General features: G+C 46.3%; 2 protein-coding genes across 2 annotated transcripts; both read right to left on the reverse strand.

The window, feature by feature from the left end:
- Window positions 1-413: 413 nt before the first annotated feature.
- Window positions 414-19311, reverse strand: HYAL3 (hyaluronidase 3). Its single transcript, XM_033140597.1, is given in 15 exon segments — window positions 414-538; window positions 540-673; window positions 676-801; window positions 804-906; window positions 1479-1545; window positions 1547-1566; window positions 3191-3262; window positions 3264-3302; window positions 3304-3551; window positions 3554-3668; window positions 3670-3710; window positions 3713-3806; window positions 3808-3901; window positions 3903-4175; window positions 18657-19311. Coding segments are annotated over 14 exon segments (1404 nt in total). The 5' UTR covers window positions 4112-4175; window positions 18657-19311; the 3' UTR covers window positions 414-496.
- On the reverse strand, window positions 11822-24433 carry NAA80 (N-alpha-acetyltransferase 80, NatH catalytic subunit). The gene is made up of 2 exons (XM_033140596.1): window positions 24316-24433; window positions 11822-13302 (listed from the first exon to the last, which is right to left on the reverse strand). Exon 2 carries the CDS (start codon window positions 13235-13237, stop codon window positions 12215-12217), a length of 1023 nt encoding a protein of 340 aa, XP_032996487.1. The 5' UTR covers window positions 13238-13302; window positions 24316-24433; the 3' UTR covers window positions 11822-12214.
- Between the last annotated feature and the right edge of the window lie 60 nt (window positions 24434-24493).

A 24493-nucleotide genomic window follows, 5' to 3' on the forward strand; every position in this document is an offset into this window, starting at 1 on the left:
GGGGCGGGGAGAGACAGAGTGGTTATGAAAAAGGTAGTTATGACACCAAGTTCCAGACATCTGTCTCCTTTAAGTTGTAGTGCTAGGAAGGGTGTGCAAGGGTGTATTTCACGGTGGTAGTGAATGCTTCCTTTTCCCAGCATTCCACCTGCCAGATCACATACGAACTCTGAAGGTATAAGGTGCTCTCATGCTCTTTAGGGTTTCCAAGTGTGTCTTTATTTTACTAGATGTGCTTGGGGCTACAGTTTCAAAAACCAACAATGCCTAAGCCCTTTCTTTAGGCTTACACCTGAGATTGTTTTTAAATTATAGTGCACCATCAAGAAGGAAAAAGTGTGTGTGTCTGCTATTTGTCTACATCCAGACCCCGCTCTGTTTGGGAAAACGGAGGAGTCCGCCCAGTCGAGAAATGTCTAGAACAGATATCATCAATACTGCCCTTGGAGTAAAGTGCTGGATCTGCAAAGATGTGTTATTGGAATTCCGTCCCTTTTCATCGTAAAGGGAAGGAGGGACAGATGTTTGACTTCACAACAAACATTGCTGACGTACCCTGCATGAAATACATTGTTATACTGTTCAGCTCGACTACCACTCCGGTCCTTGGACGGCTCCAGCCACAGCGGCTTCTCACACGAGGCTCCAGTCCACTGAGGGTAGCAGTGACACTGAATTGTTCCCATGTGGACATGTCTTGATATGGAAAATCTGTCATTGAGACCTCCTCTTCCCACTGCTGTGGGTCCAGGTGGAGGAAGGCTTCCAGGTCGCTGGGGTCCCGTCTCATGCAACGTCCACGCCGTGGCACAGCTCACGGCTGCACATGCGTGCTGCCGTGGTTACGTTGACGATGTATGGGCCCAGCGTCGTGGTGATGTAATGCTTGAGGCTCCTGCAGCTCTCCTAGAAGATGGAAAGCTAGCATTACAGCTCAGAACATTCTAGGGAATGGACCATTGGCACTGAGGATGGGAGCTTCCAGCCATTTTCGTTTAGGCAGAACCAACCACATGGGCAGGTGAGCATGGTCATTAGTCAAGGTAACAAGAAAATTGGGAGAGGAGTGGGAGAAACCAAGTTATCCTATCCCCACCAAAGCTGGAAAGTAGGGGAATAGCTGCTGGGTTATCGGTGAGGTGGGCAAAGAGGTATCTGTTTTCTCTCTCGTGCTGATTCTCAACTTAGAAGTATATCCTAGGAAGAGGGCCTTCTTGGCCATGGCATCCCACCGATCAAATGCTTTCCCCTTGGAGGCTGGCACTGTTTTGGTGCCTGGTAAATAGCTTTTTATTTCCTTTAAATAGTAAAAGTTTTAATATAATTGTTTTAAATCGCTGCATGGTTGTTTCACGGTTGATGGTTGTATTTGAATACATTATCGGTATCCTTAGGAAATGTTGTAATTGGGAAGCATATATATAGAGGTGGTTCATGAATTAATAGATGGATAGGACATTGTTGACAGAGATACTCACCGGTGACTGGGAATAGGAGAGGTCACCCCAGAGCACAACCCCAGCGGTCCCAAGTGCTGCACTCTCTCAATGTATACACCAGGTCAGCCTGAATGGAGAAAAGGAGATAATTGTTAGCACTGGGCAGCTTTCTACATGAGAAGTGCAACGTATCATTTTGGTGATATTAACACATTGCATTAGGCAAGTTTCTGGCTAGTTACAATGGGTAGATTTTCATTGAATTTTCTGGCCCAGTTAAGTTCTCTGGTCAAACATGAGTTGTGGTTTCTGTAATGCTTCAAAAGTCTGACGAATTTGTTTAACAGACACCACAGGAATGTGGATTGTGAAACCTTTTGTGCATCCTTTTATTCTCCTATGTTTATGCAGCATATTCCTCCAGCTATTGCTCACCCACACTTTCTCCTCCCTAAATCCAGAAATGCCAGTTAATCAGCAGCTGCTAGCCCATTGGCCAAATTTGGTCCAGAATTGATGGACCCCCATTTGGCCCACAAGGCTAATTCCCCCACACCTGACATGGGGCTGGATCACCCGTGTGACTGGGTGCCTTACAGGGTTTGTGGTCATACAGCCAATTCCTGCGGAAAGCAAGGTTGAAGTCATCACCCATCAGCTCAGGCCTACCAGACTGTCTTTACCAAGTTCCCCATGAGGAACATAGTTATGAGATGATTGACAAATGGCTTGCTCCACCCACCTATCAAAGTTGGGCTCACAGAATTGGGGAAAGATGAGGGTGTGGCCAGCCGGGCCAAAAGGATTCCCCATCCTTGACAACACCTTTCTATTAAAGCAGTTAATTAGTTGCTTCCTGTTCACTCACAGCTGGCTGCAGCATTAATGAAGTGCCTGAATTAATTAGCTACTGTGATTGCACGTACACCACACACACGGTGCAAATGAGGAAATTGGATGTGGAAAGACCTGGATTAAAATTACTTCTGAAGCATTAAATTGACTGAATGGCCTTGGGCCAATAATTTTCTCTCAGCCTAACCAACCTACCTCACAGGGTTGTTATGAGAACATGAGTAATGAAATACCCCCTCTGTGACACTCCAGGCTCCTTGGAAGGACAGGATAAAAATATAATGAATGAATAATGTATGGTGGCAGCTAATATCCCCCACAAGGGACCAGGTGGCGCTGTGGGTTAAACCACAGAGCCTAGGGCTTGCTGATCAGAAGGTCGGCGGTTCAAATCCCTGCCACGGGGTGAGCTCCCGTTGCTTGGTCCCAGCTCCTACCCACCTAGCAGTTTGAAAGCACGTCAAAGTGCAAGTAGATAAATAGGGACCCGCTCCAGCAGGAAGGTAAACGGCGTTTCTGTGCGCTGCTCTGGTTCTCCAGAAGCGGCTTTGTCATGCTGGCTACATGACCTGGAAGCTGTCTGCGGACAAACGCCGGCTCCCTTGGCCTATAGAGCGAGATGAGCGCCGCAACCCCAGAGTCGGACCACAACTCGAACTGATGGTCAGGGTCCCTTTATCTTTTAATATCCCACCACAGAAGGAAGTTTCCAGCTAGCTAAGATATTTGCACCTCAGTCCTAGCTGTGTTTACTCAGAAGTAAGTCCTACTGAATTCAGTGGGGCTTACTCCCAAGTTAAGTGGGTTTAGGATTGCAGCCTTAACCTTTATTCACTTGATACGATGATGAAGAGTGCCTGGCGTACTGTATGCAGTTGGCACCTCTCAATTCTTACCTCAGTCAGGTACAGTGAAGAATGTCTGTAGGTGACTCTGGAATATGCGACCACAGGGAGAGGATGCTTCACCGCCAAACTGTGCCACGCGAAATGCTTCTTTGAGGCGGTGGGTGAACATAACGCTGGTGGTAATATGTTGGGAGCTTTGGTGGGAGGTAGATACTGGGATAGAGGGCAGATGAAACCTTCCAGAGCCACATGAGATGATCATTCCACTGGACCTCTATGGGGTTGCAATGACCGGTGTAGTTCTCTTCGTTCTCCCAGTTGTAATTGAAGCAGTCAGGGAACCCATAGAAGCCCCAGAATCCCTGTGGCCTCAGAGACTTCCCCATTTGTAGAGTTCTCTCCATGAAGGCCGAGCTGCCTGTTCAAACTCTATCTCCGCAACATAGGATGGTTCCGTGAGGGGTTCATCAGGCCTTCTGTTCCGTGCCAATTTTTTAGAGGCCGCCCTATACACGTTCTTGGGGCCCCCAGTTCCGCCTCCAGAGAGGCCGCCACTCCTCCCAGTCACCACGGCCAGTCCCTGGAAATCAGGCTTCAGGATTTCAAAAATATCTCTCGAGACAGTCTCCAGGTGCTTCTTCAGATCGACGTTCTGAGGTACCCCCTCCATTGTGCCATTTGCCATCTGGGGAGATGTAGGGATAGAGCCCAAACTTGTTCTTGTAAAAAATGGTTATGTCTTGGCACGAAAAGCATTGTCCTGTTCTCCACAATGCCATAGGCTTCCAGAGGCAAGGTGATCCCAAAATGATCTCGACACTTGGCTGTGGGCAAGTTCCACACCACCACAAATGGCTCCTGCTGGAAAACAGAGCTGGCCATTGTCTGCTCCCAGTTATACCCTCTCAGGCACTGGATGACCCCAAGGAGGAAGATGATGCAGACTGAAATGGTTCTGTCCAGGATCATGGTGGGTGTAAGAAGCCAATGTCTCTTCTGGGGGGCCCTCCTGCTTTGTTTACAAATGTGAACCCTGGCAGGGAGAGGGGAAAGACAGAGTAAGATCTTCCCCCTGAATTTCAATATATGACACACAGGGCCAAAGTAGTGTAGCAGTTAGGCTCAGATTAAGGCTAGGGACAGCCAGGTTCAAATCCACTTACCAAGGCGACATGATGCACCAAAGTAAGCAAGGCAGTTTTTACCTGGAACCATATGATGTGAAGTCATTAAAATTTAAACCTGCAGCTGCAAACCTAAAATTGCGTTCTTCATTCTTCTTCTGAATTGGGCACTGGGGCTGCACCTGCTATCATATGACATCAGGTAATGGACAGGTGACCATGGTTTGGGCCAAACCACCATATGAGAAGGCCCAACAAGGCCTCATGGATTTTACAGGGAAGAAAGGCAACCATGCCAGTCACCTGGAGCTCCTCGAGAAAATGTGGAACATAAATATAATTAATTCAACTAGCCTCACAATGTATTTTTTTTTAATTTTAAACCTGGGAATCTGGGCTTGACATGGATTCCAAATGGGATTGCTTACCTTGAATATCAAGGTATCATGGGGTAAATGTATTGTGTCTAAGCTTTAAGGAGATAAATTCATGAGCTAAACCCAAGGAGAGGGAAAGGCTGAATACCAGGAAGCGGAGAGCTGGCTGTACTGGCTTATGTGTAAACTTACCTAAAGTCACCTTACTTGGGAACAGAAGCTGTTTGGATTACACAGGCATCTATGCTGCCAGGTATTTTTCCACAATGGAGAAGCCCAAAACTCCAACTGGGCTGCTTCCACTTGTTGGTTTTGTTTTGTTTGCTCTGTGTCATCCCCCTTGGCTTCATTTCCCACTCTAACACTGCACTGCGGAGGGTTAGAATAAAGCCTAAGAATTTGAAACTGCATGCCAGGATCCTTCCCTAGTTGAACTACTGACTAGCTAGCTAGCCTCTGACAAGCTAATGAATTAGGGGCATATTGTCTGAGCCAAACCTGTCCAATGAATCAGGTGTGGCTTAGGATCAGAACCACATGACCACTCTGAAGCCAACAGGTCAGCAATAACATCACATGCACAAACCCCTAGCCCCACCTCCTCCCTGCAAAAGAACACCAGGGTTCAAACCCAAACTTTATTACAGACTGGCCAATTCGTTGACTGGTTTGGCAATCATCTTGGGACTAGATAAGCATGCTGCCATGCCATCATCTTGGGATCAGGTAAGCATTCTGCTTCCTGAGTCAGCATGGAAAACCCCAGCCATCATCTCTCGGCATTGCAATATTTCCTTTGAGTGGAACAAGTGTGGCAAAACGTCCTTTCTCCTAGCCTCTTTCCTGGCACGATGTGCGCTCTGATCTTCATGTAACTGGTAATGCATAGAAATCATAGCCTTATTTTCCTTTCTCCATCTTTTCCTCTAACCACAGTTTGGTGTAAAGCTATTGCTAGATGTCTCAGAGTTTTGAATTTACTAAGGATATTGGGCTTCACTTAAGTGTGTGGAGTATTCCTTATTGCAGCAAAGATCTATGCAAATCTACTCACAAATTGAAGTACCCAGTGCACAGAAGGGGTAAGACATAAAAAGGGTCCCTTGTGCCCTTGGCAAGGAGCTGTATTCATGCCCTCCCCCTGAAAAAACCCACTATATTGCAATAGTCGCATTATTTGCCTAAAACCACCCCCTCTACTTCAGTATCTCAATTTCTTCTGAGGCGATTCTTCCATCCAGGCAATCTGCCTCTCATGACTTTTGACCCACACAACTAACACTCTTTCCTTGGTCAGAGCAATCGGGGGAGATTTTTGCAGGGGCCAATTTCACCATCCCCTAGGTACACCCCTGGGCATACAAGCTAAGAATTATCGTATTGGGTGAGCTGTCAAAAATAGCCTCACATGTTCAGAGATGCGACTTGACAACCAGGAACTGGACATTGCTATAGAGCAAATGACACTCCCAGGCTTGGAAAAAAAACCCTATTCATAATTAAAACATTAATATATAAAATGGGAAGTGGTGGAGTCAAATCCTTACCCTTAAAACTCTTAAATCACTAAGGCATAGATGCTGGTTTTGGTTACTCAGTAATGTGAGAACAAGACTCTCACATGCTTATTTTTTGTTATTTCAAAGCTCAGCTCTGACACTGAAAACAGATTTTTGGGCTTTGTCCAGTTCAAAAGAACTCACTTGTCATTTCCACCATTTCCTTCTCGGCAGGCATGCTGATTTGCATAATTCACCAGCTTTAATAACCTCGACTCAGGAGTGATGTATTAATGAACCAAGTGTATATGGATTAAGGAATATATGGAGGTAATGTTATCCTAGGAGTAGAAGCAAGAGTCGCCATTCATGGGAAGAAGATTTGATCATTTGAAGACTAGCCTGTTACAACAGCAACAGTTTGATCAAGGCTAGGGCGTGTGCATTGTTCTGTTTGTTTTGTTTTAATTACATGTTGGTGAATATAAAGCACCAATCATAGCCCAGCCAACTTCCCACCAGAAAATATGTTTATCGGGAAATTTTGTATGGGAGAGTCGGATAGGAAAGTAGAAACCAACCAAATTATACAGTCTCACAATCCTGACAATACCGAAACATTCTGATGTGCATACCAAAAAAAAAAACAAAAAAAAAACTTGCTAATCTACATGCAGGAAGACATCCTGCCTTCCTCTACTATGAAGTCTTAAGAGCAGAGACAGCTGCCATCAGGGATCACTTACTGAATCCTCCCTCCCATTATTAGTAGGCTGAGTTTCCTGCACACTGAAAAGTGGAATAAATTGCAACAATGGGCTACAAATAGCACAAGTAACATAAGAATAGTATTTGTCACCTTGAGCTCCTTCAGGCGGAAGGAAGGGATGTAAATTGAATAAATAATTGCACTTAATCCACAAGCTTGCAGTCCGCTCTTCTCATTCCACAGGACATCTGAGCCAGAAGTGCTGATGTGACCAGCCCAGCTGCATTGTTAGTAGCCAAATTTGATGACATCATCACCTACTGCACCCTATTTCTATCTGGGGCGGCTATATCATGGCAGAACAAATTACTTAGTAGAACTGAGCCAGACTCGAAACAATCGCTACCTGCATGGTTGCCTCATGGTGACATGGTTAGAAAGCTGATTCTGCTCCTATGGTAAAAGATCCCTAATCAGTGTCATGATTAACTAAATTGTGTTTTGTTGACTTACATTACACCAGAAGGTAGAGGGGGTGTGTGTGTGTGTGTGTCAGAAAAATTCAATTTTCCTTGCCTGATTGTTCAGACAACTTGGGCAGGTTTTTGTAAACAAGTAAACAAGAACTCAAATTGGTTTGCAGTTTGCCAAGTTCATTGTAGAAGGCAACAAGTGTGGGAGGAGGAAGAAACATGTAATAGCTGCCACTTCACGTGCCGATTCACAGGCCAATTCACGTGCTTCAGAGTCTGATGGCTTGGACTGACCTTTTTAAAAATGCGGCTTGTTGTGTTGTGACTTTAAAAAAAACCCCACATACTGTACTTATTTAACTTGTTTTTCACCTGAAACCAATCAGTCCCAACAATAATAAAACAATAAACTGAAATAACTCAGAAGCATAACACACACAACCCCCAAACCAAACCCTAAAAAGAAGACAATATTAACATTATTTACAATTAAAAAGCAACCCCAACATATAAGCCTAACTCATTATATTCCATCAATATTTCTAATAGTCTGGGATGTAGGGCGATGGTTTTAACCTGGCACCAAAGACATATGGGTTAGTACCAGGAGGGTTTCAATGGGAGAGATGGGAGTCCCCTCTCCCAAACTGCCACCCTCTGAACCTGTCTTTAGGTGACACTCAGAGAAGAGCCTCAGATGATGCTCATGGGGTCTGGATATGTTAGTTTTTGGAGCAATCTCCTTATCAGTCTTCTGTGTACGGTGCCTAAAGCATGCATCTTTCCCAGCTACATCAGTGATGTGTACTTTTGCAGGAGAAATTGCCAGATGGGTTCAAAAGAGCAAAGATGTCGAAGCCAATAGAGACTCTGGTCTGTAATCTGCAGTGCTATATAGTCCATGGTGCTATTTCAGCCTGTGCTCAACTCTCATACAATCAAATCAGCACACGCACAAACTGGACTGAATTCAGATAGATCAACCATGTTTTGGCCAGATGTGAACTGAACTAGCTATGTGGCCAATTCTGTGCATGTGCAACAGCCATCATAGTGAACGGTTCGTGTGAACAGGCCCAGCAAAGGGTTTAATAAGCAGAGCTGAAGCTGCTCTGTCAGGCAATCAAGGGTCTCCCTTCCCCTTAGGAATGCAAGAAACTGCTTTAGAATTAGAATCAGACAATTGGTCTATGAAGCTCGGTGTTGTCCATCTCTACACTATCTGGCAGTGGCTCTCCTGGATCCTGAATCTGCATGCAAATAATGAACCCTACTATTGAGTTGCTGTCCATTTCCATTGATACATTTCACATAAATCGCCTATAATGAGCAGAGAAGGATGAAACACTGGAAGCATAATACTTGTGGCATGGTCAATTTCTTTGGCAGAAAGTGTCAAGATTCCACAACACCTTCACAGAAGAGTAACAATCCCTATATACAAAAGAGAGGTGTCCAGAGCATACATTTGTTATTTTATTTATATGATCAGAGGAACTTTGCATAAGATTTTTTGGGGGGAGGGGAGAAACTTCATTTTCCTTTGAGGGACCAGAACTCTGAACTGCCCTGAAATCTGCAGGTATAGGGCGGTATATAAATTCAATTAGTAGTAGTAGTAGTAGTAGTAGTAGTAGTAGGTACACAGGAAAACAACCAAGGTTATCAGGCTTTTGAAAATAAAATGTGGGAATCCTGCAAACCACACAGATCTATTGTCTCTTCCAAGAAACAAGGGACAAAGCTACTGGTGTGGTTTCAAGCATATTATTGGGGAAATATAAGCAGGTGGTGGAACATGGCTTCTTCACATGTGCTTAAATGAAAATGCTTCATAGGAAAATGTATTGGAACAATGTAGATGGTAATACACAAGCTGGCAGCTGTGTTGCATTGTACCTGCAATGCCATTTGTGCAGTTTCAGGTGAGGGATTGCAAGAGTCAATACTTGGTATGAGTTGGGAGATTATTTTCAGTTAATGGAAACCTCAGCATACAATGCACAATTCGGAAATGAAAGCATCTGTGATCAAGCACCCAATAGCCTGAACGTGGAATTGTTGTTTGATAACGGACACATAAAAGTTGCACACTCTCCTACAGCAGCCTTTTCTCAGCTGCATCCACAGAACTGCTGTTCCAAGGCTGGAAAGGAGGAAATTCCAAATGGCCTTGGGCTCTGCATTCTTAAGAAGGAATTGTCAAGATTTCGAAGTTGTAAATGTATGTATGTATGTATGTATGTATGTATGTATGTATGTATGTATATATGTATGTTAGCAAATAAATAAATAAATAAATAAATAAATAAATAAATAAATAAATAAATAAATAAATAAATGTTTATACACAGTAGAAGTTCGAAGCTGCATCAGACTGAGATGTATTAATTTTCTGTGATAAAATAGTTTCATGGTTGTACGAAGTCTTTAATTATTATTACTGTATTAAGCTATTGTGACTATAGGACAGGAGATGTAATTTTGGCTCCATGGAACAGACGTCACACTTCTGTCTGTCCCCCTCAATGGAGAATGTATTTTATAATAGCAAGAGCTGAGCCAATCTAGTTTAGAAGAAACAGCAAGTATGCTTCCAACAAGCACACTGAAGGAGAAAGAGTATTAGGGCCATCTCACGCACTAGTTTTGACATGTGTCTGCAAATGATTTCAACCTTACCTGCAAAAAACCTGGCACCTGCACATGACCAACACATGTCTGCAAAGGCACACAATTATAATAATAATTTATTATTTGTACCCTGCCCATCTGGCTGGGTCTCCCCAGCCACTGGGGCAGCTTCCAACAAATATTAAAATACATTAAAATATCACGGATTAAAAACTTCCCTAAACAGGGCTGCCTTCAGGTATTTTCTAAATGTTAGGTAGTTGTTTATCTCTTTGACCTCTGATGGGAGGGCGTTCCACAGGGTGGGTGCCACTGCCGAGAAGGCCCTCTGCCTGGTTCCCTGTAGCTTTGCTTCTTGCAGTGAAGGAACCGCCAGAAGGCCCTCAGCACTGGATCTCACGGTCCGGGCTGAACGATGGGGGTGGAGACTCTCCTTCAGGTATACAGGACCGAGGCCGTTTAGGGCTTTAAAGGTCAGCACCAACACTTTGAATTGTGCTCGGAAACATACTTGGAGCCAATGTAGATCTCTCAGGACCAGTGTTATGTGGTCCCGGCGGCCGCTCCCAGTCACCAGTCTAGCTGCCGCATTCTGGATTAATTGCAGTTTCGGGTCACCTTCAAAGGTAGCCCCACATAGAGTGCATTGCAGTAGTCCAAGAGGGAGATAAGCAGAGCATGTACCACTCTGGCGAGACAGTCTGCGGGCAGGTAGGGTCTCAGCCTGCGTACCAGATGGAGCTGGTAGACAGCCGCCCTGGACACAGAATTAACCTGCGTCTCCATGGACAGCTACGAGTCCAAAATTAATATATAGAGGGACGTTCCTAACATGTAAAGTGTGAAACTGCCTTAGAAGTGGGATACTGCCTTGAGCTTAATTTAACTATGGCAAGGTGGCATACAAATAAATGATGAAGAAGAAGAGGGTACTAATTGTTACTGAAATGAAATGAAAACCGCAGGTTTAAGAACAAATAATTACAGAAGGAACAGTGAGCACTTTCACTTAAACACACACAGTTGGGTGGCAGGGGTGGAGAGAGACTTGACTTTCCTGTAAGTTTTTAACTGGTGTCCTTCATTGTAGGAACCTGATCCTTACAGTAATTCCAAATTGTTGGGCCTCAAAGTGGTTGCTCAAGAGTGAGGAAAGTACTATACATTGGGTGGAATTCAACATACTGTATTGCTAAAGAGATTGTTCCATCAGCGAAACAGAAATGCCCTGACAGAGCAATCTCCCTTCTCCCCCCGCCCCTGTATGCTGTGCTGTGGGTTATCCTGCCCCCCCTCCCCATTGATTTAAGAACATGGGTTGAGGGAAGCGAACCCCATTATGCTAGCAGGTCTCATTGAGCTGGCTTCCGATAGCACAGCTATTTAGCAGAATCCAGCCCACCATCAGGGACACTCATTTCACTGGGCTCATTTTAACTGTGATCACTACCTCATCTGTTAAGAGGATAGCATCACGACAGTTAAAATTAGGCTATGAAGTTGATCTCTGCCTCAGACCAAGTCATTAACCTGACGATTAAAAAACACCTTTGCAATCAGGCAAGCATTCTATTACAAATGTATTTCTGGAATGCAGGCTTTCCAGAACAGACCAAGAGGCCAAAGAATGATACAGGTTTCAAATTAGAATCGTGTGTGTTTGTGAAGGACAGGCCTGCTCTGCCATTATCCTACCAAAATACATCTTTCTCTCGGCTTATCTAATCTTTGTGGGGACACTGTTGCCTCCAACAGATGCCTAGTCCTACCGCACTGACTTCTGTTAGCACGTTAGCATTAATTCCATGGGCTCTGAAATACACCTATCTGTGCATCCGCTGCAGAGTCAGAGGAGACGGTTCAGATATTTCAGAGGTGCTTTATTGATAAAATGACATCAAACTTTAAGGCAAGTCAATTTACGATACACAACTCAGCAAAGGCCCACCCACTCAGCTATGGCAACCACCACTGGAAGACAATGGGGAACAGTGGATGGCCTTGAAAGTGTATCCAAAATAGATCATCGTCTAAGCGAATTTCACATTTTTATGGCATGAAAATGGGCTCTTGTCTGAACAGAATTCTGATAAAAACAACCATGGAAGATAGAATCTATTTGCTTTGTTCGTGTTAGAATAGTTCTCTCACAGCCCATCTCACTGGATCCGAAGCTGAGCTTTTCTTCTCAGAATCTCTGCTCCTTCAGCTGTCATTTCATCTTCATCACACTCGCGCAGGCACATGGTGAAAGGGTCAGATGTCCTTCTCCATCCAGAATATAGGCCGCCCTTTCAGGTCACGATATGGCGTTTCTAGAAACAGCTGGCTCTGGGCTTTGTCCCCCAATGGGCCAGATGAGGCAGATTTGCAGGAATCGGGATGGCCTGCTGAAAGGGCCATGGGCGGAGGTGGAGGAAGAGGAGGCGGGGGAGGGGGAGGGGGAGGAAGGTTTGCAGCAGAAAGAGGCACGGTGGCTGATTGCAAGGGCGAAACAGAAGCATTCGTGGCCTGGGGAGAAGAACTATGGGAAGCTACAGAAGCTGACAGGCAGGGAGGGGGAGAAATGGTGGCGGCTGCTGGCTGATAAGAATGAACAGGAAGCAATGGAGGTGGTGGGGGAGGAGAAGCCACTGAGCAAACCGCGAATGAGGAAAGGTGTGCTGAAGGTGGCAATGGAGGAAGGCTTGCTCCACATCTACTGCTGCAAGATGCACTTGGCTCACGCTTCCCAGAGCCTGTGGGAAGTTCTGTGCCCTGCTGAAGGGGAGAGAAGCTCTCCAGAAACTCCATAGGTACAAGGGAACTCGCGAATCCAGCACACTGAACTGGCTTGGACAAGCTGTAACCCAGGTGGGCGTAGAATTGCTGCTTGTCGTGGGTGGTGAGGTGCAGGCACCTATAGCTGCGGGACTTGGCGTAATGCTCAACAGCTTCCATCAGCTTTCTGCCGTAGCCCTTTCCCCGGACGGCCTTGGCGACAACCACCGTCTCCACAAACAAGCTCTTGGGCTGGCCAACCACACGGGACAGCCTGGCATGCCCCAGGAGTTGGCACTGACTCTTGGCCGTCTTCCCTTCTGCGGTGTCCTCCACCAACCTCTGGGTCCTAATCAGCACCAGGCACATGGGGAAGCTGTTGCTGGATCTCTGCAGGGAGTGGATGCGGGAGGTCCTGCTCCTTTTCCACTCTTCATTGATGAGGTCGGCACAGGCCTCTAGCAGATCGGGCCTCTGGTGAAGGGGCACCGCTGTGAGCATCTCTGAAACAGACCCCATTCTTCTCACCACCAGAGGACCAAGCGACGAAACGTTACATGGGACACAGGGAGCTTGACTCACTCCTGAAAGCACAAACACAATGAAGTGTGTTTGCAGTGCACAATCAGTTCCAAGAGACCTAACCCTTTTGCGGTGACATTACAGGGAAACCTCACCTTGCCAGGATCAAACCCAAGCAAAAAGAGCTGCAGCATCCTCTGTAATCATCACTAAGCAGAAAGCAAAGGGCTGCAGATACAGCCTTAGCTCTTGGTCTTACAAAAGCATGAATAGCCAACACAGTGTGATTCCAATGTTGTAGCCTATGACTCCCAACATCCCTATTGGCCATGCTGGCGGAAGCTGATGAAAGTTGTAGTCCAACAAGATCAGGAGGGCATTGCATTGGCTATCCTTCCACTTGGTCTTTTACCAAGTGCTGGTTTGGGGCATGCCTAACAAGACATCTAGTCTGCATCCTCTGCTACAGTGCTGGAGAAACTGGCCCTCCAACTCCTCTCAGAGCTGGGAGTCCAGAAACATTTGGAAGGCCACAAGTTTCCCAATCCAGTTCTACTATAACATCATCTGGGAATCAGTGTAGACTATAAGCCAATTCCTATAAACGATTGTTTGAAACTGGGCTTTTATTTTTCCCTTGGGGACTGAAAAGGATTCAGTCATACAGAAATATGGTGTACACCCTCCCAAGGAACAGAAGTACTGTACGTAACATGGTTCACTTACTATATTCATGTAAGTGCAGTCTGGCTGAATGCAACTCATCCCTTGTCCATTGGAAGGCCCACTCGAGCTCTATGAGTTTCTAAACTGCCAACATGTTCCCACATTTAATTCACAATTATGGGAGTATGTTCTGTATTCTATGAGATGATGATGGCCATGGAGATTCCTGGGCAGCCAGACTGCAGACCAGAGAAGACTTCTTAAGCTGTGCGTGAAGAGCAATCCACTTTAGAAGAAAACTCAGATTCTGTTTGGCTTCTTTACCCTTCTTACAACAATCTAGTCAGGACCTTGATTCAAGAGTGTTTTAAAATTTAAGGTACTCGGTAGCTTAAGTACTCGGTGGCTTCTTTCAGGACTGTCACACATCCTCTCAAGAGATGGCACCTAAACATACAACACAGGTTGTCTCCTCTTTGCATCTGCCTACAGTGCAGATTATTAAAGTGAATATTTGGATAGAACGTGCACCGACCAATAACATGCCCAAATTGTGAAAGGCTGTTTATTTAACAACAACAACAAAAATCCAGCAGAATCTTCCTCATAAAATGGAAGCAATGATCCCAAGGACCACCTTACATCACCACTTTTGTCTCATCTGGTGCACGTGGGAACTGGCCAAGCAACTGTTTCCACATGTCTCCATAATGCAATGTGCCACTTCCTCCAAAATCTCCCAGAAGGGGACTCAGCTTTGGCAAATTGCAAGCAGGTGGTATGTTGAAACGTTCCCCTAACCAGTCCAGAATGTCACAGATGAGCCTCAAATGGTTTCAAGAATCAGCCCACAGTGAGAGTTCAAACACTGTATGAATCTCATTGTCCTCTGGTTGGCGCATGAATTTGCTGAGAGGCAGCTGTGTTGAGCATGACCCCGACCCCCCAGTGAATGTTAGCAAGTCTAGTCACAACTCTTTCCTTCTCTGTATATTTTGGGAGGTGGTGGTGGGGTACATACAAGTGCAAGGGGCATAGTAAGTCAGTGACAGAGCACACACTTTGCACAAAAAAGTTCCCAGGTTCAACCCTGGCATCTCCATAGATGGGGCTGGTAAAGACCACTGCCTGAAGCCCTGGAGAGTTGATAAGACTATAGAAAATACCAAGTCAATGGTATGAGGGTATCTTTGTGTGTTCAAGTGACAGGGGGAGGGTGGGCTTCCATTTACACAGTTTTGTCCTCTTAGCTCTTAAACTTTCTGATGTTTCAGACAGCACAGAAAATTCTCTCCAGGCTGCCTGGGATGAAATAGAGGAAACTGGGGAGAGAAGAATGTTCTCATTCATTCTTTTCCCCCTCGCTCTTTCTCCTTTTGATCTCCATACCTTCCATACGGTGAGACTCAGAGTTAGCATAGACTCTCACTAAACCCATGAGGCAGCCTCCAAATGGGAGCCACACTTGAAGATGGAAAAAAACACCCAAGAAATTCATCGTTTCACAACCCTTTATGAAGTAGCTTATGAAATTATACCATGCAGCCACTGCACTCAGGTTATGAAATAGGAACAGAACATGCCCTCCAAAAGGTGGGCTGAGGAGATTCTCACAACAGGGACATTGGCTGGGGGCAAATCCTAGAGCCACGTAAGCAGAGGGAGGGCACTCTAGGGTATGGCTTTAGAGCCTTAGCACCATCCAGCTACTGCAGCATTGAGTTTAGAGAATGCTATTTTGACAATACTGTGTTGCATCTGCACACATGCACAGTTAAGTCCTCACGACTGCTTATGTCTGTTCTCATTTACCCGCAAACAGCAGATGACTCAGTCACATCTCAAATGTTAGATGTAGCCCCCTTCACACAAGTTTTCAACACAGCCCATGCTACCTTTTCTGCAAAGGTGTTCTGTGACATTACTGGAAAAGCCATATGTTTGGGGAAGGAAGTGTCTCGTACAAAGAGTTTTCTCAATAAAGGCTAAGGACACCACAACTTGTGCTTCACTACCAGCCCTGACTCCAGTTACTGGCAAGGACTTCTCCTCAATACAAAATTTGGTTGTGCACCAAAAAGAATTAATGTCCATCTTTTCAAATACAGGTAGGTAGCCGTGTTGGTCTGCCATAGCCAAAACAAAATAAAATAAAAAATTCCTTCCAGTAGCACCTTAGAGACCAACTAAGTTTGTTCTTGGTATGAGCTTTCGTGTGCATGCACACTTCTTCAGATATCTTTTCAAAGCTGTTGCATTAGCAGCCCACTCAAGTCACAGGAGTGCATTCCCACCAGGGCAGAGAATCAGTCCAACGGTCTAAAATTATTTCGATCACCTCTCACAAACATCAATTACTTGTGCTTATTACGAATTATGCATACTGAGTACGTAGGCATTTTCCCAGGCACTTCACATGAATTCCACTGAAGTTACCCTTACAACAGCCTTGTAAAGTAGACCAGTTTTATTATCCCAGTATCACAGGTTGGGCGGGTATGGGGGGGTGGCCGAGGCTGAGAAAGCAATGGCCTGCCTAAGGCCACCTAATGAGTTCGTGGTTGACATAAAGATTGATGTAAAATTACTGCTGAACTCTTTTGATAGGCTGATGCTAATATTTTGCTATGCACTGCTGTCTTCGTTATCTTCTTCTGTATTGTACTGGGGAAGCTCTTGAGGGAAAGGGACACACAAATAAACTGACAGAGGTGATGATTGGTAAGGCGGGGTTTTCACTGGTTTGCCAACCACAGCACGTTCTCTAACCATGCACTATGCCAGCTTCCACCACCTTTGCCATCCTGTTGCCCTCCAGATGTTTTAGGCTGTGATTCCCATCAACCCCACGCGGCATGGTCCCACTGACTGGGGCTAGCAGGCGTTGCGATCAAAAACATCTGAAGGACACTAGGTTGGTGAAGGCAGTGGCGGAGCATATGCCTGCACTGCCTAGGGTGGGCCCGCTCCCGAGGGGGGGCAGGGTGCGCTCCTGAAGGGGGCAGGGGTTGCCCTTCCAGGTGTGGGATAGCCGCTCGGGTGCAGGGAGCGGCATGTGCGCCCTGCAGCCAGGGGCGGAGCGAGCCACTCACAGGAGCGGAGCGAGTTGCCCATGGCAGACATTCAGCATGCCACCAACCCACGACTCCCAAGCCTCCCCCAAGCTGTCAAAACAAAGGGTGAAGGGGGGAATGCTACCGGCAAAGCGGCGCAGCTCCCCCCTTCCCCCGACGGCTTGGGGTAGACTTGGACGTTGCGGGTGGGTGGCGCACGCAATGTCACCCCCCCCCAGCGAAGACACACAGGGTGGTCCGCCCCCACTGCACCCCCTTCCTCTGCCCCAGGCAGAGATATGCACACACAAAAACGCCTCTAAGTTCGCTCTGGGCTACCTTTGTCACCTGTGACCATTGCCAACGTGGGGATAGACTGCTAAAGGGAACCTGAATTTACATTCTCACCCATTTAGGTTTTGCATCCATATTACAAACTGATTTAAGCACCAGGTGTTAAACTGCTTTGGGAGCTTGCTCAGCACCAGGTGTCCAAGAATACACAGAACAGGCACTTGTCATAAGCCCCACTGGAGGGAAGAGCCCCAAGCTATGGTGTGAAGGCACATGAGCCTATCACTTTGCTGGAGCTAAACAGGCTGCCACATTGCCTGGATGACTGACTGCCTGCGAACCATGCATATACTGCCTTGAATTCCATGACTAAATTAATGACACACAGGTCAGAAAATAAATAAAAATCATACATCCTGCCTTGTGTGCAGTACACAAGACTCCCTTGAAGAAGAGATGAGAAAAGTAATTAATGCACCATACGTGAGTGATCTCTGTTGCATCACACAGACCATTTTGGAAAGCGCTCTAGCAGAGAACAGGGCCATCAGAAAATAGCATACCCCTAGGTAGACTGATAAGCCCTACTTCTTGTGCTAAATTCCAGGTTACCAGGCAGGCCTGCAAGTTCTGGTCCAAGTAGCTTTTCTGACAAAAACCTCTATAGCCAAGGCACACACTGCTACAGGGGATTTATTGTTTTCAAGGATCCTGGCTCTGGAAATGGGCCGGCAGTGTCATCACAACACTTCACTAGCAATACCACCCAAAAATGTCACACAGTGTTTCCTTTTTTCATTTCTAAGCATCCTGCTGCCAACTTGGGCACTAGGATTCCCTACCCCTCCTGCTAAAATCAACAACACACTCTACACATCATGGAGGAAGAGAAGAAGAGGCTGAACAAATTCCATTCATCCACACCTAACCCCCCCCCCCCGCTCTACTAGAGCAGCACTAGATGAGAATCGCTCCTTGTGTGAGGTGATTAACAGTAGCCAGGAGGGCATCCCTCATTCCTCAATTTCTACCGTTACCTCTCAGAACCAGGCCCACATGACAGAATGACCCATATGATACCCTGGTCCCAAACTTTCAAAATTCTGAACAGGCACCAAACCTACACACTTTATATCCCATCCACCCCAGCTTTATACTGCCTGTTCCTCTAGTACAGCTGCCTGAGCACAGTATACATGTTTGCTATAGGATCCCTTTATAACAGGATGAGAAACCCATGGCTCTCCAGACATTGTTGGACTTCATCTCCCATCACCCCCAGCCCGCATTGCCAGTGGTCGGGATTGATGGGAGCTGTAGTCCAGCTAGACTTGAAGAGCCACAGGCTCCCTTGCCCTGCTCTACAATAAGACCACCAGCGGAAGAAAAGAAGCGTCAAATACCTGCGGCAAATGGGAGCTGCCTGAAGTGCCGCTTCCCTCCTTTGGAGATTCTGCTTGCAATGCTAAGGCTCAAGGGAAACCGTCTACTTTCGCAAGAGTATGACAGGAAGCTACACATGCGCCTACAGCTCATTTCTTCTTTTAAAGAGTGAGCTGTCTGTTTACTTGACACCCAGGTCTTGGAATGTAAATTGTGTGCCGAGTAGCCCAGCCCAGCCCTGACAGGAGCCAAAGGCTGGCACCCATCCAAACAACAACAACAACAAAGCAGGAGACACAGACTTCGTCTATGGGGTTCCCAAACAGATGCCTTCAACCACTACAGCTCCTAAGTCCAAGTGTAGGCTGAAGTATCAAAGAACGTAACTCTATTTTTGGGTGGTGGTGGTGGGGAGAAATGGGCCCATTTATATCCTGAGAATCCAGCCCCTAATAAACACCCAGCCAACTCACTTTGGCAACAGCAATTCTATCATGAGTAGAAAGGAAAAGGAGCAGGGCTAGCAACCATCCAACAGCTAAAAAAGCAGGTGGTCAAGGAAGGCAAACTAGACTTGCCACTTACCGTGCCTTAACTCCTCCCCAATACTTCCACCTCCACACATCACAAAATGAGGCTGCTGAAGCAAAAGGCTGGTAGTAACCCAGACTAGCCTTTGTATTAGTCTACAGCAGGGGTGGGGTGGGGTGGGGTGGGCTTGAGGCCCTCCAGATGTTGGACTCCAACTCCCATAAGCCCCTGCCAGTGTGGCCAATGGTCAGAGATGAAGGGAGTCGGAGTCCAGCAATATCTAGAGGACCACAAATTCCCCACCTCTAATTTTCAGTTCTCTACGCCCTCTTGCCACAGCACAAAACCCCTTTTGCTAGTACAGGTACCCTACCTTCTTGTTTAGAGGCATGCTTCCAAGCTGTTATACCTACACACCAGTTCTATGAACATATAAACTTTGGGATATTCAATGTCAACAGAGGATTGATCTATACAGCAAAATGGAGCTTACGTTGCTAGAGTAATACAGTACAGTGGTATCTCGGGTTGCGCACTGAATTCGTTCCGGGGTGCCGTTCGCACCCCGAACAGTGCGCAACCCGGGCGGTGCTTTCACGCATGCACGAAAGCACGATATCACACTTCTGCGCCTGCGCGGACTGCACAGAAGCGCCTGCGCTCCGTGTTGCACTTCCGGGTTAGCGGAGTACGCAACCTGAACGTGCGCAACACGGAGCATGAGCAACCCGGGGTATGACTGTAGATGGAAACCAGGCCTACTGTGGTGGGTGGGGAGGCCAGGGAATCCATTGGACAGAACTAAGACGTTGCCATGAAGACATTCATCCTGCCCTGTCTCCAGAAAGGGCAAGAAGGATGTTGTTTACAAGGTCTCAAAGCACAGAGGCTTGTTCTCCTGTGCTGTCTTCCAGTGTCAACACACAGTGCGACACAAGGAGAAACAAACCCACTCTGTGTCTCAGGTAATTTCGGGACGCACCTGCTACCAACAAACACTCCTTGGTAAAAGGTCACAAAACTCATGAAACTGGGGACAAGACGAGGTGGTCAGACTGTCCACAGGTAATGCGGTAGTCTGTTTCCTACCACTATTAATTTATCCAACACAGTTTTTCCTGCAATGAAATTAAAAATACCAATTAAGTTTCAATTCCTTTCCAGATCCTGACTTCTGGAAAACTGTCATATTCCTTTTGGGGACACAGAAAACATTCATATATTCATAGAGCTCTGAATAACTGGAATTGCTGTTTACCCATTGTCGGATGGGAAACATAACCAAGCAAAAGGGAATCGTGACTGCCTCAATGGACAAAAGGCACTTACAGCACAATCCTATACATGCCTATTCAGAAGTAAATTGAGCAACGGGGATTACTCCCAAGAAAGTGGGTATAAGAATGTAGTCTTAAAAGTCAGTCATAATGAAGCCCCCTTTCAGTGCTTTCCATGGGGCTGAGTTACAACGAACTTCTGTCATCCAAGTTGGTGGCTATCACTATATCTAGGGGGCTCAAATTCCATAGTTTAAAGATGTGTGTCCGGTGTTCAAAATTCACATGCGGCCAAGTGAAGACGTCCAGCCCCCAGGATGGTGCCTGATGTCTCCACCATCTGGAGTTGCGTGCCTGGGGATCTTTGGGCCTTGCCTGTTTTCACAAAATAGCAACACATCCTGTAGAATTATACACATTATATTTTATCTGCACAATCAGAATGAATTTCAGGGACCAAAAAGCCGTGGTGAAAAATATGTATTTCAAGCCAATGTGGCCCAAAAAATGGCAACTAGGCATTCCGTTTTGGCAACTGTAACCCTGGTGTAAGGAGCCATTTGGCACCTAGCTTTTTATATCTGAGTTTCTAACACAGTACTGGGTCACGTGTTATGTGAAGAAGTGCTTTCTTTTATCTTTCCTGAACCCTCCAATACTAAACTTCATCAACAGTCCCAAGTTCTAGAATTACGAAAGCGAGAACAGCTTCTCTGTTTACCTCTATGTCATACATAATTTTATACACTTCTATCACGTCCGTCCTTTACTCACCTTCTCTCTATGCTTAAAAAAAACCCCCACATGTTATACCTTTTCCTCATAGAGCAGTTTTGGCTACCATTTTCTTAACTTTTTTCCAGCTTTACAATACTTTTTTTGAGGTGAAGGAACTGTACACGGTATTATTTCAAGTGTAGTTGCACCACAGATTTGTATAACAACATTTACAATATTGGCAGTTTTATTTCCCTTTCCTAACCCAGCATGCAATTCACCTTTTTTCACAGCTGCTGCAGGATGGCTCAACATCTTAGTTGAGCTAACAGCAATGACCCCAAAATCTTGTTCCTGCTCAGTCACCCCCACTTCAGATCCCATGAGCATGTATGTGAAGTTAAGATTTATTTACAGTGATACTTTGGTTTACAACCATAATCCGTTCCGGAGGTCCGGTTGTAAACCAAAACAGGTTGTAACCCAAGGTGCGCTTTTGCCAATGGGGCCTCCAAAAAGAATGGGTTGTAATTGAAAAAAAATGGGTTGTAATAATAAAAAGGGACATACACTTCAGGGTTTGACGTGGTTGTAATCCAAAATGGTTGCAATCCAAAACAGTTGCAAACCAAGGTACCACTGTATTTGCCCCAAATGTACATCACTTTACATTTGCTTTCACTGAACGGCAATTACCCTTTTTTGTAAGAGAGAATCTTACAAAAGCATAAAATGAAATGTTCATCCTATGTTGGAGCACTAACAAACCCCTTTTCAAATGGACCTAAATTTGTGTGCCTGCAACCCACTCACTGGGATACAGCCCATTAAGGATGGGGGTGGGGGACAGTGGCCGTGTAGCTTCAACAGACAGACTATTTGGCCATACCTCCCCTAGTTAGTATCCATTTGCCTCATTGGTATCACAGTAGACTACCCTCTTCTACAAGGGAAGCTCGCCTGGTGCCTTCATTACATATTTTAAAGCACTAGGCAAAAAAGTTTCTCTTCAACCAGGCGTTCAGCTGATTAACATTCTATGACTTTTTATAAGTGTTGTGGAAGGTGGGGAGTTCATTGGTTTGTTTTTATTTGGTATTTTCATTTTGCGTTTTACTGTACTGTTGTGAACCACCCTTGGATCTTTAGATGGAAGGGTGGTGTACAAATTTAATACATAATAATCATAGAATCATATAAATGTAGTGTTGGAAGGGACCTAACAATACAAAGCTTTTGTACTTATGAGTCCCTCTCGCATATTATTATTATTTTCTGATTATGCAAGCAGTTCACATGCACTTCATCCAAAGCACTGGGCAGTGGAGAATCAGAACAAGGTCTCCGCTAGAGTGAAACAGTTCCAAGTCCTGGATGCTTGTACCTGTTATGTGTGGTTGGGATAGTCTCAGAGATGGCTTGGCCCTCTTTAGTAAAATTGGGATCTGCTAGCCAACAACACATCCTTTCCCAGTGTTGTTTATGGGATTTCCATCCCCAACCCTCTCTACTGGTTATTCTGCCCAAGAGTCATGCTGCAAAAACCACTGTCTAGACCCAAAAGAGAGGACAGTCAATAGATCACAGTTAAAATTTCCGAAGCGCAGGGAAACCCTAATAAAACATTTTCAGCCACAGGAAGAGTCGAGACCAAAGGGCACTTCTATAAACAACTTCATGCTGAGGAAAGGTGGGTTCACTGCTCTTTTTTTTTTAATTAAATGAACTACATGAACTAAACTCAGATTCAATCACACATGCAGCTAAATCCTATGCATGCTTAGTCAAAAGCAAGCTCAACTTATTCCCGAGTAAGTGTATAGGATTGCTGCCTCTCAGGTGTACACCTATAAAGAGAACTGAATTTCACACTGGTCTTAATCTCCTCCTACTGAAAGGAACACAAAATTCAAATAAAAAGCAGCCTATGCATTATAGGGTTTAGGGATGGGTTCACTGCTGAGAGGCAGAGGTACTGGTGTTAATAAAAGTCTGATGCCCAAAGCAATATTCCTCCAGCCCTGCCTAAGGCAAATCCAAGGATGATAGAGGCAGTGTGCTTTGCACTTGCAACACACATGGTACTCCTCTCTCCTGAGACTCATTATTATAATTCAAGGATGCTACAGCCCCTCTCTTTCTCTAGCGCAATATGGATAGATTACAAGAGTGGCCCATTTCAGTAACGGGGTGGGTGGATTAGATATTAGGGAGGAAGCACTTCAGTTGCCTTGTTCCTTGTGCGGGAATATTCTGTTTCAGTTCCCTGGGGAATCCACCTTTGAACTCAGAGCGGATGTTAGTCATTGTGCAGTGGCTCTGCAACCTCAGCTGAGGTCGATGGTCAGCCCTGCTGCATCCCTTCCCTTTCGCTCTTTCTGCTCCATGCAACTGCCAGCAGCCCCTTCTCTGGCTCCTAGTCCGGTAGATTGGCGTCCCCCGTCAGCCTCCCCTAGGGCAGAAACGCAGCTCGAAAGAGCTTCCCAAGAAGCGACGCGAGGTGTCAGCAAAGCTCCTGGCAGCGCGCTAGAAACCCGCCGCCTCCCACCAATCTAAGGGGTGGCCAGCCGGGGAAGGTGCTCCCTTCCTTAACAGAAGGCCTTTCCTCACCGGGGGACGCTCTCCAGGAGGCACCCCCTGAGGAGAAGCGGGCATCTAATATTATTTCCCCCTTTCCTTCCTTCCTTCCTTTCTCGCTCACTGGTGCCTGCGTGCAAATACTGGGCTAAGAAACTCTTGCAAGTCTTTAACTTGAATCACTAAGCTGGATCCCAGGAGGGAGGGAGGGACGGGTGTCCTCGCCTGCTTCCAGCAGAATCCTTTCCTCCTTGCCAGAAGAGGTCCAAGCCCTTTTATGGACACAGCCTCCTGCTTCCTCCGAGATGCCACAGGACAGACGCCGCCGGTTTCCCACCCCACCCCCACCCCGCTCGAATGGGCCACCCTAAAATCCGGCACGCGATTCCCGCCGCCCACCCGCACGCCGAGAGAATGTGGAGTGTAGCCCCTGCCTCCCGCTGGAGGGGATTTCAACCGGGCGTAACCTCCCCGGCACCACCTCTTCCGACCCGGGCGCATCCCCGGCAGCGCAATGATGCCGAGCCCGGCTCCGCGAGCGCTTTAAGCGGGGACGGGGCTGGGAAGAGATACTGACATGCTAGCGAACGGCCGGGGCTCTCAGCCGCGCGCTCAGCTGTCCCCACGTCCTCCGGCTTCGCAGAGCAGAACTACCCTGCTTTCGCCCTCGCTCGTCCCCTTTACGCACAAGTCGAGGAGAGGCGGGAAAGAAAGACGCCCAGCTACTTCTTCTGGAGGCCACAGCGCCGTGTAGT

The sequence above is a fragment of the Lacerta agilis genome, chromosome 2, assembly GCF_009819535.1.
Source record: "Lacerta agilis isolate rLacAgi1 chromosome 2, rLacAgi1.pri, whole genome shotgun sequence".
NCBI classification, from domain to species: Eukaryota; Metazoa; Chordata; class Lepidosauria; order Squamata; family Lacertidae; genus Lacerta; species Lacerta agilis.